This window comes from Erinaceus europaeus, chromosome 3 (assembly GCF_950295315.1).
Source record: "Erinaceus europaeus chromosome 3, mEriEur2.1, whole genome shotgun sequence".
NCBI lineage: Eukaryota > Metazoa > Chordata > Mammalia > Eulipotyphla > Erinaceidae > Erinaceus > Erinaceus europaeus.
This window is the reverse complement of record NC_080164.1, coordinates 178227831-178243562: the sequence shown is the minus strand read 5'-3', so window position 1 is coordinate 178243562 and position 15732 is coordinate 178227831. Positions and strand designations below refer to the sequence as shown.

Below are 15732 nucleotides of genomic sequence, written 5' to 3'. Positions count from 1 at the left end.
TTTTGCTCAGCGTTTTTGCACCTATGGACAGTGTGGAACAACAGCCTGAGAAGAGGAAACACGGAGGCCGGGTGGTGCCTGGCGCACCTGGTTAAGCGCAAAGATTCAGGTGTGAGCCCTCGCTCTCTGCCTTCAGGGGGGATGCCTTGCAAGCGATGAAGCAGGTCTTCTCTCTCTCACCGGGAGATATGGTTTAGCCCTTGCTAGTTTCGCTTCTTCCTTCTCCCTGCCCCCTACCCTAGATACTTCCTGAGTTCTGGAAGCTGCTGCCGGAGGAGAGAGATGGAGGAGCACATTGTGTGGTGATTAGGTTGTTGGACTGCTTGCCCGCTCATGAATAAAGATTAAACTGCGTTCTCAGCTCAGCCCTGTGTCCCTGGTCGTCTGTCTACCGCCGCGAAGCTAGTGTGGCATGCTGGCGCGCTGAACTTAAATGACAATCCACTCACAGTGTCTATTTGTGCCCAGTAAAGGAGAGATGTGGAAACCCCATTTCAAGCTGGATGACAATGAGTTTCAGTGTGTGCTTTTTTTTTAGTCCTTTTGCTGAATGTGCCTTACCCCAATATTCCAGCTGTAACTTGGGGCTCCACCCATGACCAGTCCAGCGAGGCTGTGTCACAGCTTGTAGGACTCCAGCTGAGTAGGTCAGTTTCGGCCTAGAATCTCACTGTCTACAACTCTCTCTACATGATTAGGGCTGAGAACGATCACAAATACTATGGACAGTAGATACTTCTAGATATTTTCTTTTGTCCATGAATTCATCTTCAGATACTGTAACAGGCAGAACAGAGGCTACCAGAATTAGACAGGAGCTTTCAGTTTGAAATTGTCAATGAAAATGCCAGGAAAGAGAGTAGGACTTGGGAGTTATTGTTCAGGTCTGTGTAGAAGAGATAAGGGTCATCTGGTCACAGACAAGATCTGTGTTTGTTTGTTTGTTTGTTTGTTTTCTCCAGCAAATGTATTTCAGCAATATCACAGTTCTCCTGAAATGCATCTGCTCTGAACAACGCTTTGGAAACATATCCCTCCTCCCTTTCCTCCTTTCTCCTCCTTTCTAATCTTCCTTCCTTCTCCTTCTCACTGACTTCCTTTCGGGTTTCCTTCCGACAACACTCATGGGACAATTACTGATCAATAACTATGTATTGGGCACTGTCTTCCAGGTGCTGTGACAGGCAAGAATGGAGGCAGAGACACATCAAAGAAAGTCACGGGCTGTGGCTACTCATGAGTCCAGAGGGGAAGACATGAAGGCTCAGACAGTTATTTGCCTTGTGACACATTCTAATAGTAAATATATACTTTGACAGTTTTGTGAGCCTATCAGAGAGGACTCGACTCCCTGAGCAGGGAAATAGAGAAAAGGTAATGACATTTGAACTGGCTTATAGCAGGTGGTTATTGGCTGGTGAAAAGAGGGGAGAGGCATTCTTGTAGTGAAACCTCCCTGTGAAAAGGCCCAGAGGTGTGGATTAACAAGGGTGATCAGAAAGTGGGCACCGTGTGGGTGAGAAGGACAAGAGGTATGATGCAAAGAAGCATGGTAGAATCCCATCTGAAAACTCGTGGCAGGTTTTCTTTGTTTTTCCACACCAAAATGTGTCATGACATTTCTGACAACCCAATAATTATTGAGATGGTAGGGTGCCCAGGGGACAGAGTTGGCTCACTGAGAGTATGAAAGGGATGAGATCCAGAGGAAGAACTGACAGAGGAGTCAACAAAGAGATTGTCACAACCCAGTAGATCAGAGAGGAGGCTGGTTGAGACCCAGAACCCAGGCAGGAAGGTAGACTGAGGGAACTCCACTGTCAACATGTCTGCAGTTGAACTGAGCATATAATGACCAATTTTTCTTTTCTCTCCCTTCCTTTAAAAAAAAAGTTTTGAGGGTTTGAGCCCCCACTCCCCACCTGTAGGAAGGACACTTCACAAGTGGTGAGGCAGGTCTGCAAGTGTCTACCTTTCTATCTCCCTATCTTCCCTTCCAATCTCAATTTCTCTCTGTCCTATTGGATAAAATGGAAAGAAAAAAATAGCTGCCGGGAGTGGTAGACTTTTAGTACTGGCACTGAATTCCCCCAAGAGACTGGAGTTAAAAAAAAAAAGATTTTGAGTATGAGAGACAAGAAGGCTGACACATTTTTCCAGCCTGAGAAACAGGTTGTGAGGTAACATCTGGAGCTAAGATAAGAAGCAGCAGAGGAGGCAGCAGTCTGGGGGAAGATGGTCACGTTTGGGTGTGGACTGTGGACGTAGGAATGAGCCAGATAATTATAGGTTGTTACAGCCCTGGGTTTCACCTTGGGGCCAGGGTGATGGGTTTGGATGATCTCCCCGTGTACATGGGATCTGAAAGCATGTCAGTGCATTAGGCCACTCAGAAAGAGTCCAAAGACTAAGTAGAGGTCCTAGAATATAAGCCTATGGAAACCCAACATGTACAGGAGATGTGACGAGAAAGATGGTGAGAGAGAAGATTATCAAGAGAGGCTTAATAAAACAGAAGAATCCTCAGTAATTGAGGATGGTGCTATTCTGAGGTTCAGTGTCAAGAAAGCACACTTGGACTGGAGCAGAACAGACCTTGACTTATCCCTCTCTCAGCCCAGAGCTGGGACTAACCTTCTCTATTCTGTGGAGTCAACCACATTTGTGGGCTCACAGCAGCAAGTAAAACTGTGGCCTGGTTCAGTTTCTCTCTGGAGTCTTGACTTCCTGTCAAGTGTAAACTCAAGCTCAGTCTTTCCCCTTCAATGTTCCTGTCCCTGGAGCCTGGTTCCTAAAGAAGTCTTGCTCTTGGGGTCCAGATTTACCTGTATTGTGGTATTACAATCACATCCACTCTCCCTCACCTTCTCTTAGCCTGTCACAACTGCATTTGTCTCACTTCACTTGTAGTCTCTCGGAGCATTTGAGTGGTGCTTGGGGAACATCAATGCGCAGATATACAAATGACAAACAGACTCTCCTAAAACTGCCTGGATAGCCTGAGGGTGCTTCTTCCCAAGCAAGTGCTATGGGATGTTTAGAGCAGCCTTTTTTTTTTTTTTTTTTAGATTATTAATTCAGTTCGGGGAGACACCACTGGGTCTAGGCATTGTTCTAGGTTCAGACCATGCAGAATGTGAGAACCAAACAATATGCCTTTCGTCCTGGGGCTTATGACCTAACAAGGAGGACAGATAAGCAATCCAAACATACAGCCTGCCAGAGAAAAATCACTTCAAACGCCCTCCAGTGATTAGGGACGTTGGGATGGAGGGAGGGGACTATGATTGTACAAGGGTGGCAAGGGAAAATATCTGAGGAAGTGAGCTTGGGCACAAACTTCCAAGAACTGAGAGAGACACAACAGGAGTTTAGCAGTTCTTGTCTCTAAATTAAAAAAAAAAAAAGTGAAATAAAATAAAAAAGGAATGAGCTAAATTGGCTTGGGAGGTGGCTCAGTGGCATTACGCACATGCCATGCCATCTCCTGCTCAATGTTAAAAAGAAACAGTGATGAGAAGTAAGCCCTGTTGGCATTTTAAGTCACAAGTATTCCATGCAGGGAGCTGCCAAGGCAAAAGGCTAGGAATTGACTTGGATGAGTGTGTTAGAGACAAAAAGGCCTTCCATTGTGCGATGCAAATTGTCAGTTGGGTCATTAGGGGCAAAAGCCAACCATCAAAGATGGTTTGGTCACTAAAATGTCTCTTGACTTTGGTCCTGTGGGATGTATTCATTCAGGGGAGTTAACAAGATGGCTTCCACTATATGATTATCTTGCTTTTGTTAGTTATTAGGGTTTTGTTGTTGTTTCTTATGAGAGGAGAGCAAAGAACCAAATACAACACTCTAGCATATGCCGTTTCAGGGATAGCTCTAACTCAGTAGGCTTGTGGCTATAAGCCCTGTGTTATTCCTGACCTTGACACCCTCCATTTTGAAGAGAGCTAGATGGCTGCTGGGTTGCAGAGATTGTAGAGGGATGATACAGGAAGCTAGGGGATCTGAGAGCCTAGTCAGGAGTTGAGAGCAATCATGCAGAGCAGAAGCAATGTCTTCTGGGATCAGGCAGCCTGTGGTGGGGGGAGTAGCAGGCTCTAAAGACTTGGACATGCAGTCAGAAAAAGAGAAGTCAAGGTCTCAGTAAGTAGAGCCGGGAGTGCTGTTACCCAAAAGCCTATTGAAGATGTGGGTGGGATCTGGGGTGTGGGGATGCTAAATTAGGGAGCCCTATGTATGAGCCAGGCACTTGGAGATCCAGGTAAACAATTGTTTGGGGGAAGTAAAGGCAGGAAAGCAAAGAAGTGGGGGTGCAGAGTAGCTAAATGAGGAAGGGAAGGTTAGAGGGTCAGGAGGTTTGGGTTTTGTTTGCCCTAAGTGGGAGCCTGTGGAATATGCTTTTTCTGCTCCAGGACCTTTCCCTTCCTGAGGGAGGGGAGAGGTGAAAGGGGAGAGTTGAGCTGCTGGTGGCAGGTCCTGAGATTGTGCCTGGGAGGGTCTGTTGTTCCCTGAGGGCAGCAGGGCCTGCCTGGCCTTAGATGAGGGCCTGCCTGCAAGGCAGGTGGTGAGGTGTCAGAAGCAGAGGCAGAGTGACCTGAAACAGGAGCAGTGAGGACACTTGTATATTCCATCACTGCTTCCCTTTCCTCAGTGATGCAGTAAGCCTGCAGTAAGCAGTTCAGAGAGGCAAAAAGGTGTGTTGAAGCCTTAAGATGTGAAAAGCCTTCTAAGGCAGCTGCTTCCCATTTCAGCCCCTGCTTCAAATCTTGACTCCTGAAATCAAATTTAGTGACACTAAAATTTGATTTAGTGGTTTTGAAAAAGAAATCTTGGGAGTGGGGGTAGATAGCTTAATGGTTATGCAAAGAGACTCTTGTGCCTGGAGCTACAAAGTCCCATGTACCACATCAAGCCAGAGCTGAGCAGGAAGGAAGAAAGGATGAAAGGAAGACAGGAAGAAAGAAAGAAAGAAAAAACAGAGAAAGAAAGAAAGGGATCTAGAGCTTGTTGTGTGTGCTCAGAATGGCTCAGTAAAAGTCTGGTTTTAGTTGTGTGTGTTTGTGTGTACTGGGCTGGAGCAAAATAATATTAAGACATTTGCCTAGAACAGTGGGAGGAAGAGGAAAAAAGACTGTTGAACTGTCAGGGGTCAGTTAACCTATTTTCATGTAAAATATGAGGATATTGACTCCAAGATCTTGGTCTTGGGTTTGTTAAAGAATTCTCAAGAGTCCAGCTTTCCCCAACTACACAACCCACACCCCCTACAGGAAATCTTTCTATCTTACTATTTCAAAAAGTGGGCTCTTGGCCAGCTTAAGTATTTCAAATTTCAGAATGTAAGTTTTCTCTCTCTGAAAACCAGCACAGATATTACAGCAGTGAACTTTAGAATTTTATATCAAAATTGACCATACCTGATTATGAGTATCAGACTTGATGGCTTTTCTTGGTTTGGAGGGCTCTCAGTCCTCTAAAACAGTAACAGTGCCAGAACACCAAGAGACCTTGCTTGTGTTCAAGCATTAGACCAGGATGGCACTCCCGCCCCCTGGCATTTAACTGTATTCTGAATCCTGCTGAAGGGACCAACTGTAATTTTAAGGGGTGATCAAGCCAAGTGTCACGCCTACATTTTCCTCTGCTTTCAAGATTTGTTGTTGGATCTACAGATGACTCCAATCAAATATAACAACCAACGAAAAGTTTATTCATTTCCATTCTTTATACATTTTACTGAATGACTGAAAGTAGTTCTTCCACTTAAAAGGATATTAAGGAATAAGAGTGAATAAGGTCAAAAGATGCTGTGAAAAATGGCCATTTTTTTTATTATTCTTAATGAGTTCAGGTTATTTTGCAGACAAGGCAATCTAGGACAATAAATGTATTTCTCCAGCTCCATACTTTGCCTGATTACTAAAAATGGTTTTGAGATAGTTAACTTCAACCAACTCCCCCTGATCAGTTTCTGAATCATTTATGATTTAAAAAATATACTATTTCCTTGTTGTGAAACTGATGATCAATTTTAATTCACGAGGATATCAGACATAAATATTATACAAGTAATCTACTGTATCTCAAGTTACCTGTTTTAGTTTCAAAATTTTTCCCCTGATTTACATTATCTGACTCACTCATGTTGCAGGCATAGATAAAAAGAAGATGAGAACTCACAAATATCTTACTCTAGTCAGCAAAGAGTTAAGTTATTTAATCTTGGTTCAGTTGTATATCAGGATAGTCTGAATTTCTATGGCTTTTGGAATTAGTCTATCTTCTAGAACTGGGTGGTTTCAGTTTTCTAAAAGCGACAAGAAAGTTGAGTGGTGAAGCGGGAACATGAAATTCACAGCTCATCAAGTAGCATGTATTTCTCTGCTATTATCTAGACTCTCAGGTTTTCTTCTGGTAAAATGTTTCTTTAGGGGAGGGCATACAGGGGATGAGTTCTTGCATTGCTCCTAATGAGATCTCTACCATGGAAAGCTCCCTCCCCTTCATTTTGCTAGCCTCCACAAGTCCTTCGCTGAGTCAGACCCTCCTTCCCCCATGGCCCCATGTGAAAAATCTCTCTTCCTTGAAAAATTCATCAAGTCTTGGAAATGTATATATTTTTCAGGGGTGTGGAGAGGGAGGCAGGCGGAATGAACCTGCTGGGGAGAAGCCCCCGGCCCTCCCACACTCTGCACCCCCAACCACCACCCCCGCAGCACATTAAGCTCTTTTGTGGGGTGGAAGGGGCTTCAGCTGGCCCCGGGCTACCCCTGGAGCTGGCCAAACCCATTCCGTGCAAATTTGTGTGCAAATCACGCGCCGCCCAGTGGGGTTCCAGGGACTTTCTTTTGGGACGTGGTCTGGGTTGGGGGAGGGGGGGGGTTTCCCTCCTCCCCTGAGCACGTCCGCTGGGCGTGGGGGGTGCCCTTCCCCCCAAGAGCACGTCCCTGGAGGGTGGGGTCCACGAGAGCCTACAACACTGGAGGCTAAATGCACAAATGAGCCTCAGATGCCCAAGAGACTTGGGGTGCAGGGGCTGTGGTGCCTGGAGACTTGGGGTGCAGGGGCTGTGGTGCCTGGAGACTTGGGGTGCAGGGGCAGTGTGGCATGCTCTGGAGACTTGGGGTGCAGGGGCTGTGCGGGATGCTCTGGAGACTTGGGGTGCAGGGGCTGTGCGGATTCTCAGGAGATTTGGGGTGCAGGGGCTGTGCAGTGATGCTCAGGAGACTTGGGGTGCAGGGGCTGTGCGGGATGCTCAAGAGACTTGGGGTGCAAGGGCTGTGCGGGATGCTCAGGAGACTTGGGGTGCAGGGGCTGTGCGGGATGTTCAGGAGACTTGGGGTGCAGGGGCTGTGCGGGATGCTCAGGAGACTTGGGGTGCAGGGGCTGTGCGGGATGCTCTGGAGATTTGGGGTGCAGGGGCTGTGCAGGGATGCTTGGGAGACTTGGGGTGCAGGGGCTGTGCAGGGATGCTTGGGAGACTTGGGGTGCAGGGGCTGTGCGGGATGCTCTGGAGACTTGGGGTGCAGGGGCTGTGCGGATTCTCAGGAGATTTGGGGTGCAGGGGCTGTGCAGGGATGCTCGGGAGACTTGGGGTGCAGGGGCTGTGCGGGATGCTCGGGAGACTTGGGGTGCAGGGGCTGTGCGGGATGCTCAGGAGACTTGGGGTGCAGGGGATGTGCGGATTCTCAGGAGATTTGGGGTGCAGGGGCTGTGCAGGGATGCTCGGGAGACTTGGGGTGCAGGGGCTGTGCGGGATGCTCAGGAGACTTGGGGTGCAGGGGCTGTGCGGGATGCTCAGGAGACTTGGGGTGCAGGGCCTGTACGGAATGCTCAGAAGACGTGGGATACAGGGGCTGTGCAGGGATGCTCTGGAGACTTGGAGTGCAGGGGCTGTGCGGGGTGCCCGGGAGACTTGGGGTGCAGGGGATGTGCGGGGTGCCCAGAAGACTTGGGGTGCAGGGGCTGCGCAGGGATGCTCTGGAGACTTGGGGTGCAGGGGCTGTGCGGGGTGCCCGGGAGACTTGGGGTGCAGGGACTGTGCAGAATGCTCAGGAGACTTGGGGTGCAGGGGATGTGCGGGGTGCCCAGAAAACTCGAGGTGCAGGAGATGTGCCTGGCGCCCAGAAGACTTGGGGTGCAGGGGCTGCGCGGGGTGCCCGGGAGACTTGGGTGCAGGGGTTTTCCCGGTGCCCAGTTGGGCTGCGAGGGGCGCCACCTGCCAGGCTGCAGACCCGACCCGCGGGCCCGGGGCACTGCATGGGGAACAGGCTGGCAGCTGCTCCGCAGCCTCAGTTTCCCCCACTGAACAGCCACCTCGCCGCCCCCCACCCCCACCCCATGAACACAGACGGGATGGGGGAGGCGGGGGAGGCGCAGTCGCCTCCAAGGTCACGGAGCACGTGAGACCCTGAGTGAGCTCCCACCGCACCCCGGACCCTGAGCCCGCGCGGGGAGGGGCCGTTGCCCGGGAACGGTCCGCGCCCCCCACCCGCCTACCCCGCCCCCCGCGCGCGCGGCCGCCCGCCTGCCCCAACCGGCCTCTCCGCCGGGCGCGCGCCCGGCCCCGCCCCGCCTTCCCGGGGAGCGCACGCGCACGCGCGCGGCCGCGCCGGCATATTAATAAGGGGCGGGGCCGGGGGGCGCGTGCCGGGCCGGGCCGCGCCGCGGGTGGGGGCGGCGAGCCTATGAGGTGGCGCTGACGCACGTTCCGGGCTTCTTAAGCGGCCGGGGCGGCGGCCTTGGGAGGCCACGGCGACGGCGGCGGCGGCTGCGCCCGAGCCGGTCGCGGGAGGCGGCCGAGAGCGCCGCGAGGGGTGGCGGGACAGCCGCCGGCTCCCGGCCCCGACACCGTGTCCCTCACTGACTGCCCCTCACGCCACCACTCCCCCGTCCACCGCCACCACCGCCACCACCACGGCCGCGCCTCCGCCCGCTCCATGCGGGACTGGGGCTTCGGGGTGCTGCCGCCCGCCCCGCTGCGCCGCCCCGGGGCCCTGCTCGGCGGCAGGTCGGCCCCCGCCACGCCCTTCGGGCCGCTCCCGCCGCCGCCTGTCACCGGCGCGGCCCAGGCCGCCTCCCCCGCGGCGCTGCCCCGCTCGGCCGCTTCCTCTTCCTCCCCGGGCCCGGCGCCTCCGCCTCCGCCTCCTTCTCCGCCGCCCGGGCCGCGGGCTGAGCGGCCGGCGGGGCTGAGCCCGGGGGCGGCGGGCGGCGGCGGCGGCGGCACGGACGCGGGTGTGACCCACCTCCTCCCCTCCCAGGACTCGAAACCGAGTCTGCAGCCGCCGCCGCCGCCGCAGCAGCAGCAGCAGCACCCCGCCTCCTCCTCCTCCGCCTCCTCCTGCCGCTGCTGCCGCCGCGCCGCCTCCCCGCAGGACTTCAGTCGGCGGCAGCCGCAGCAGCCGAGCGGCCACAAGAGGAAGGAGCCCAGCCCGGCCCGGCGCGCCCAGCCTCCGGCCGCCCCGCCGCCCCGCTTCAGCCAGCAGCCACCGCCGCCGCCGCCGCTCCCGCTCCCGCTCGGCCTCCCGCACCCGCGGCCGCGCCCGGCCGACCTGCCCCCACGCCCGCAGCTCCCGGCTGCCGCCGTCCCGCGGCGCCGCCACGCAGAAGGCGCCGGCGAGGGCAGCGCCGCCGAGCCCCCCGATGCGGGTGCGGGCTGGGCCGCCCCGACGCCGCCGCCGGTGAAGCCCGCGCCGCCGGGCGCCTCCATGGAGTCCCCCAACCACCCCCTGCTCGGCAGCCCCGGCGGCCTCCTGCCCGGCGGCGGGGCGCTGGGCGCAGGCGCCTTTGGCAGCCTGCAGAGCCCGGACCTGCCGCTCCCGGGCGGCGGCGGCGGCGGTGGCAGCGGCGGTGCGGGCGGCGGCGGCGGAGGCGCGGGCGGGGCCCCCCCCGGGGGCGCGGGCGGAGGCGGCCCCGCATCCCCGCCGCCGCTGCCCGGCTTCGGCACCCCCTGGTCGGTGCCCGCCGCGTCCCCGCCGCCCCCGCCGCCGCAGCCCCAGCAGCCGCCGCCCCCGCCGTCGTCGCAGCCGCCGCCCCCGCCGCCCCCGCCGCCCCCGCCGCAGCCCCAGCCGCCCGGCTCGTCGACCGCGCCCCCGCTCAGCGCCATGCCGCCGCCGCCCAGCCCCGACGCGGAGAACGGCTTCTACGCGGGGCTGCCGTCGTCCATGAACCCGGCCTTCTTCCCCGGCTTCTCGGCCGTGTCGGCGGCGGCGGCGGCGCACGGCTGCGCGGGGCTCGGCGTCCCCGCCGGCGGCGGCGGCGGCGGCGGCGGCGGGGGCGGCGGCGGGGCCGGGGGCTTCGGCGGCCCCTTCTCTCCGGCCGCCGCCGCAGGCCCCCCGCCGCCCGCCATGAGCTTACCGCAGCCGCCGCCGCCCGCTCAGCCGCCGCCCAGCCGCCGCTCGCCCGTCAGCCCGCAGCTCCCGCAGCAGCACCAGGCCGCCGCCTTCCTGCAGCAGCGGAACTCCTACAACCACCACCAGGTACGGCGGCCGCGGCCGCGGCCGCGGGGCGATGCGGGGACCCGGGAGCCTGGAGCCGGCCGCCCCCTCGAGCCCGAGGCCCCGGGACGGGACGGCGGGTGTGAGCCGAGCCGGCGGAGGGAGACCCCGACCCGCAGGGAGCTGCCGACCTGGAGCCGAGCCGAGCCGCGGGGGACTAGCACAGAGGGACAGGCGGCCTGGGACAGAGGGACAGGCAGCCTGGGGACACGGAAGGAGGGACAGACAGCCTGGGGACAGACAGCCAGTCCGAGGACAGAGGGACAGGCAGCCCGGGGACAGAGGGACAGGCAGCCTAGGGACAAGGACAGAGGGACAGGCAGCCAGGGGACAGAGGGACAGGCAGCCAGGGGACAGAGGGACAGCCAGCCCAGGGACAGAGAGACAGCAGCCCGGGGACAGAGGGACAGGCAGCCTGGGGACAGAGGGACAGGCAGCCTGGGGACAAGGACAGAGGGACAGACATTCTGGGGATGGGGGCAGACGGGCAGACAGCCTGGGGACAGAGGGGCAGGCAGCCTAGGGGCAAGGGCAGAGGGACAGACAGCCTGGGGACAGACAGGCAGCTCAGGGACAGAGGGACAGGCAACCTAGGGACAAGGACAGAGGGACAGCCAGCCTGGGGACGGAGGGACAGGCAGCCTGGGGACAGAGGGACAGGAAGCCCGGGGACAGAGAGACAGGCAGCCCGGGGACAGAGGGACAGGCAGCCCAGGCATAAGAGAGACAGGCAGCCTGGGGACAAGGACAGAGGGACAGACATTCTGGGGATGGGGGCAGACGAGCAGACAGCCTGGGGACAGAGGGGCAGGCAGCCTAGGGACAAGGACAGAGGGACAGCCAGCCCGGGGACGGAGGGACAGGCAGCCTGGGGACAGAGGGACAGGCAGCCCGGGGACAGAGAGACAGGCAGCCCGGGGACAGAAGGACAGGCAGCCCAGGCATAGAGAGACAGGCAGCCCGGGGACAGAGGGACAGGCAGCCTGGGGACAGAGGGACAGGCAGCCGGGGACAGAGGGACAGACATTCTGGGGATGGGGGTAGACGGGCAGACAGCCTGGGGACAGAGGGGCAGGCAGCCTAGGGACAAGGACAGAGGGACAGACAGCCTGGGGACAGACAGGCAGCCCATGGACAGAGGGACAGGCAGCCTGGGAATAGAGGGACAGGCAGCCTAGGGACAAGGACAGAGGAACAGAAAGTCTGGAGACAGGGACAGAGGGACAGGCAGCCCGTGGCCCGCGCCAGCTGTCAGCGGCGGAGGAAGGGCCGCCCAGCTCGGCGCTGTGAAGCCGCAGGGACCCCGCCTGCGCCAGGTGGTGGAGCGGCACCGCGCACCGGGCTTTCCTTCCCCGTGGCCGCAGCCGCAGCCGCAGCCGCTGGGATTTTCCGCTGCTTTCCGAGTCTTTAAGCGAGTCCTGTGACTCGGCGACACCAGGCGGGATTTGCCTTGTGTTGACCCAGCCGGCCCCTCACGGTGTGTGCCGTCCCTGCCTGAGGCGGCCATCGGGATGTGGCAGAATGTCCCCCCACCCCCCAGTCAGCACCTGCCGTAGGGTCGGGAGGATGAAGGACACGCAACCGGCTCGGGGTTCCCCAGGGCTGCGGGCCTTTAAAGGTGAATCCTGGATTCACCGAACCCCTGCAGCGTGGACGTGAGCTCCGCGGACGGGACAGCCGGGTCAGGGTCCCTGCAGCGCGGCGGCCTGGCCCCTCGGGAGGGAGTGACCGGGTCCTGTTTGGAAAGCAGGCCAGGCCCTGGGAGCGCCCAGCCCCAGCCATGACGGCGTGTTTGCAAAGATGTGCTCCCGCAGTGGGCGTCAGGACCTCAAGGGGACTCTGAGCGCTGCCCCCGAGAGGAGAGGAGAGATGCCCCAGGAAGGGGGGCGCACTTGTGCTGGCTGGGGAGACCTTGGCACTTGAAGGGGCCGAGCTGGGTGTCCCGATGGGCGGCGTCGGGGTGGGCTTCAGCTCTGAACGTGGCCACAGAACCAGGGCAGCACCTGGAGCCCTTAGTGCCTTTCACAAAGCGGGAGTTACAGACCGTCCAGCTAGACTTTCTTTCCTTTCTTCTTAGTCGGCTCCTCTTGCTGTGGTTCCATTTTGGAACCAGCTTGCTTTTGGAAGTGCTGGGACTAAATAGAGACTTGTAACAACACTCTCTACTAGTTGAGTCAAAGCTCCCAGTGGTTTCTCTTCCGTCTAGTCTATCTCAGTGGATCCACCTGTAGGTGACATCATATAATTACTTAGTTCTCAGGCACTCAAGTGAAATAAAGGCAAAAGTGCTTGAACAGAAAGACAAGAACTGAAGAAGATATTTTAGAAGTTGAATGCTCAATACAAATAAAAGGGCATTATTTCCTATACTGCTCATCTTCCAAAAGGCATTTTTGTTTTAAGCTCATGCCAACAGAATGACCCCGAACACCATTAGTATCTACTTTTGCGGTAGCATTGCTTGTTATGGAAAACTGAAGACAAGCCGAAATATTTCGCGTTTGGGCTCTGGCAGTATACATATACAGAGGCTGCTATTTTTAGTTGTGTGCGGAGTGGAATATATAGTCGCTTTAAGATCAAGGCATAGGTTGTGTCTTTAGGGCTGGCCAAAGTTAATTTCTACTTAAAAGTCTTTTTTTCTTGACCTCATGTGTACAGGACTCTGAAGAGATGAAAAGTAACCGCCCGGTTCCATTTTGATAACTATCATGACGTTCTTATTTGACTCATCATGATTTGTTGTAGGCAAGAGGGTGGACATTCATGTACCTTCAAACCAGTGTCTTTTTGTAAAACAAAAGCTCAGGTCTACCACTTTCTGTAAATTCTGTTGCCCTGACACATTTCTTTGTTTTAAAATAACATTATTAGCTCAGGTGTTAAATTTGAATCAATAGACTTAAAGTAAATGTGTAACTTAAGGCTGCACTGATGTGTCTCCTCAGCCTCTCCTGAAACAATCTCCTTGGAGCAGCCATCAGAGCAGTGGCTGGGGCACTGGAAGTGTGTCTTGGGGAGCAATGCATGGCCGAGACCATCGCAGAACTGGAAACATGGGGATTCCAGGAACTATGAGTCAGATATCTCCACTGAAGAAACCTTTTTCGGGTAATGTCATAGCACCGCCGAAATTCACTCGCTCTACTCCATCACTGACTCCAAAATCTTGGATTGAAGATAATGTGTTCAGAACAGACAACAATAGTAATACACTCTTACCCTTACAGGTAAGAATGGTATGTAAATGGCTTTGTTTCCATAGCTGATCTTTCAAAAATAGGGAGCAGGGTAGTGGGTGGTGGTGGTGGTGGTGGTGATGGTGGTGGTGGTGGTGGTGGCCACAGAGTAGTGGTAGGAAGAGTCTGGTAAAAATGAATGGATGCCAACTTTTATTGTTTTTTTTAAGCATTTAATTTAGTTATTAAGAATGAAATACCTGTACAGGGAAACTTGAGGTTCTAAGAAACATCAACACAATTGAAAATGAGCTTCCTAAAATGTAGAAACTGGCATTTTCTTAAGTACCGAATGGACACTCTTCATTGATGGCTAATAAAGAATGCCTTAATTTATTCATCGCTAATTGGTGACCCAAATGGGTGTTTCCTACCATACAGCTAAGCTGAAATGCTTTGAACTGTACACCAGTTGGACCACGATCAGCTGCCTGCTCATGAGAATGCATTCAGCTATTAGCCTGTGTTGTAGCACAGCTGTGGTTATAGTAGAGTAATACTACTACTTTTGACATCAAATTCGAATTTGTCTTCATTGGTTCATTGACTGACTTTTTTCTCCTTGTGGCCTGTTGTTATGATAAGTTCCCCCCCCCCTCAGGCCTTTAAATATTTTGTTAATGAACTTCCCTTTTGATTGTTTTTTAAAATGAGACTTTTTTTTTTTAATCTATAGAGGACTGGACAGAGATACAAAGATAGAACCTTGATTGTTTTTAGGTTTCATTTCTTTCTTTTCTTTTTCTTTCTTCCTTTTCTTTTTGTGGGTGGGTTGGGGGGAGAGACCTGCTTATTTCTGATGAAAACTTCTATGCTATTGAAGGTGAGATCTAGTTTGCAGTTGCCAGCTTGGGGCTCAGATTCACTCCAAGATAGTTGGTGCACTGCAGCCGGAACATCCAGAATAGACCAGGTAGGCTGCACAGTGTCATTTCTCCGGCTTTTGACTAGGAGTTTAGTATTGATATTATGAGTAAGACTGATGACTTATTTTCCAATTATGTAAGCATATGTTTATTGAGAGCGTTAAAGCAAGTTAGTTTTAGAGGGTCACTTTAACTTTTAGACATAAAACACCTCATTTTCAAATTCAAAAGTGATTCATGATCAATGTTTCTAGAACATAATATGTTTGTGTAAAGGGAATTATAAACCCAAGAGCACCTGACTTTAAGCATCAGTCAACCTGAACAGATCTTGTCTCCTCTGAATGCTTTGCGATCAGGTACCACACTATATGTCACCTTACCATCCCAGGTGACATCGAGTCAGTACTCTTGAGCAGATTCTTGTCGAGAAATCTGTGTTCACCTCAGGTGGCTAAAGCAAGCCCTCTCTTAGCTCAGCGTACTCGCCGTCTTAAGAAGACTTCATGATCTAGTCATTGTTTCTCTCAGTGTTGTTACTGGTCTTATCTAAGTATGTTCTTTCAAGTTGGTAGCTTCATACAGAAAAGCTCTTCGAGTCGAGAGTGTGGAAGATGGTCATAAGTCAAATTGCTCTCAAGCTCTTTGTGGTTACAGAATGCTCTCTCTTCCTGCAGACTGAATTTGATGTAGACTGGTGATGATAATAACTAGAAGACAAGTAGAGAACTGAATCCCGAGCCCTTACATCTGATGACTCTTTAGTTTGGAACCCGGGTTTGAATGAGTACAAAGAAACTCCACATGCAGGGCTGGGTGGTGGTGCCCCTGGTTGAGAGCACATGTTACATTGTGCAAGGACCCGGGGTTCGAGTCCCCAGTCCCTACCTGTAGGGGAGCAGTTCACAAGGGATGAAGCAGTGCTATAGGTGTCTGTCTCTTCTCTCTGTCTCCCCCTTCCTCTTAATTTCTGGCTGTCTCTATCAAATAAAGATTAAAAAAGAAAAGAAACTTCACATGCAGCTAGGCTATTTTAAAACTTATATTTACTTTTTTTTGACTTTTGCCAGAACGCTGCTCAGCTTTGGCTTAGGGAGGTGGCTGGGTGGAGATTGAACCTGGGACTTTGGA

At 54.2% G+C, this 15732-nt stretch overlaps 1 protein-coding gene across 7 annotated transcripts in view; it reads left to right on the top strand.

The window, feature by feature from the left end:
• Positions 1 to 8698: 8698 nt before the first annotated feature.
• CPEB2 (cytoplasmic polyadenylation element binding protein 2) overlaps positions 8699 to 15732 on the top strand; it is a 68249-nt gene continuing 61215 nt past the window's right edge. For 2 of the 7 annotated variants that reach the window (XM_007517875.2, XM_007517873.2), the window contains exons 1-2: positions 8700 to 10478; positions 13445 to 13726. In XM_007517875.2, the coding sequence (XP_007517937.2) occupies positions 8940 to 10478; positions 13445 to 13726 (1821 nt within the window). In that variant the 5' untranslated portion in view covers positions 8700 to 8939. Of the gene's footprint in view, positions 10479 to 13444; positions 13736 to 14558; positions 14649 to 15732 lie in introns of those variants that run through there. The other 5 variants (XM_007517874.2, XM_007517872.2, XM_007517870.2 and 2 more) reach the window with 4 other exon arrangements.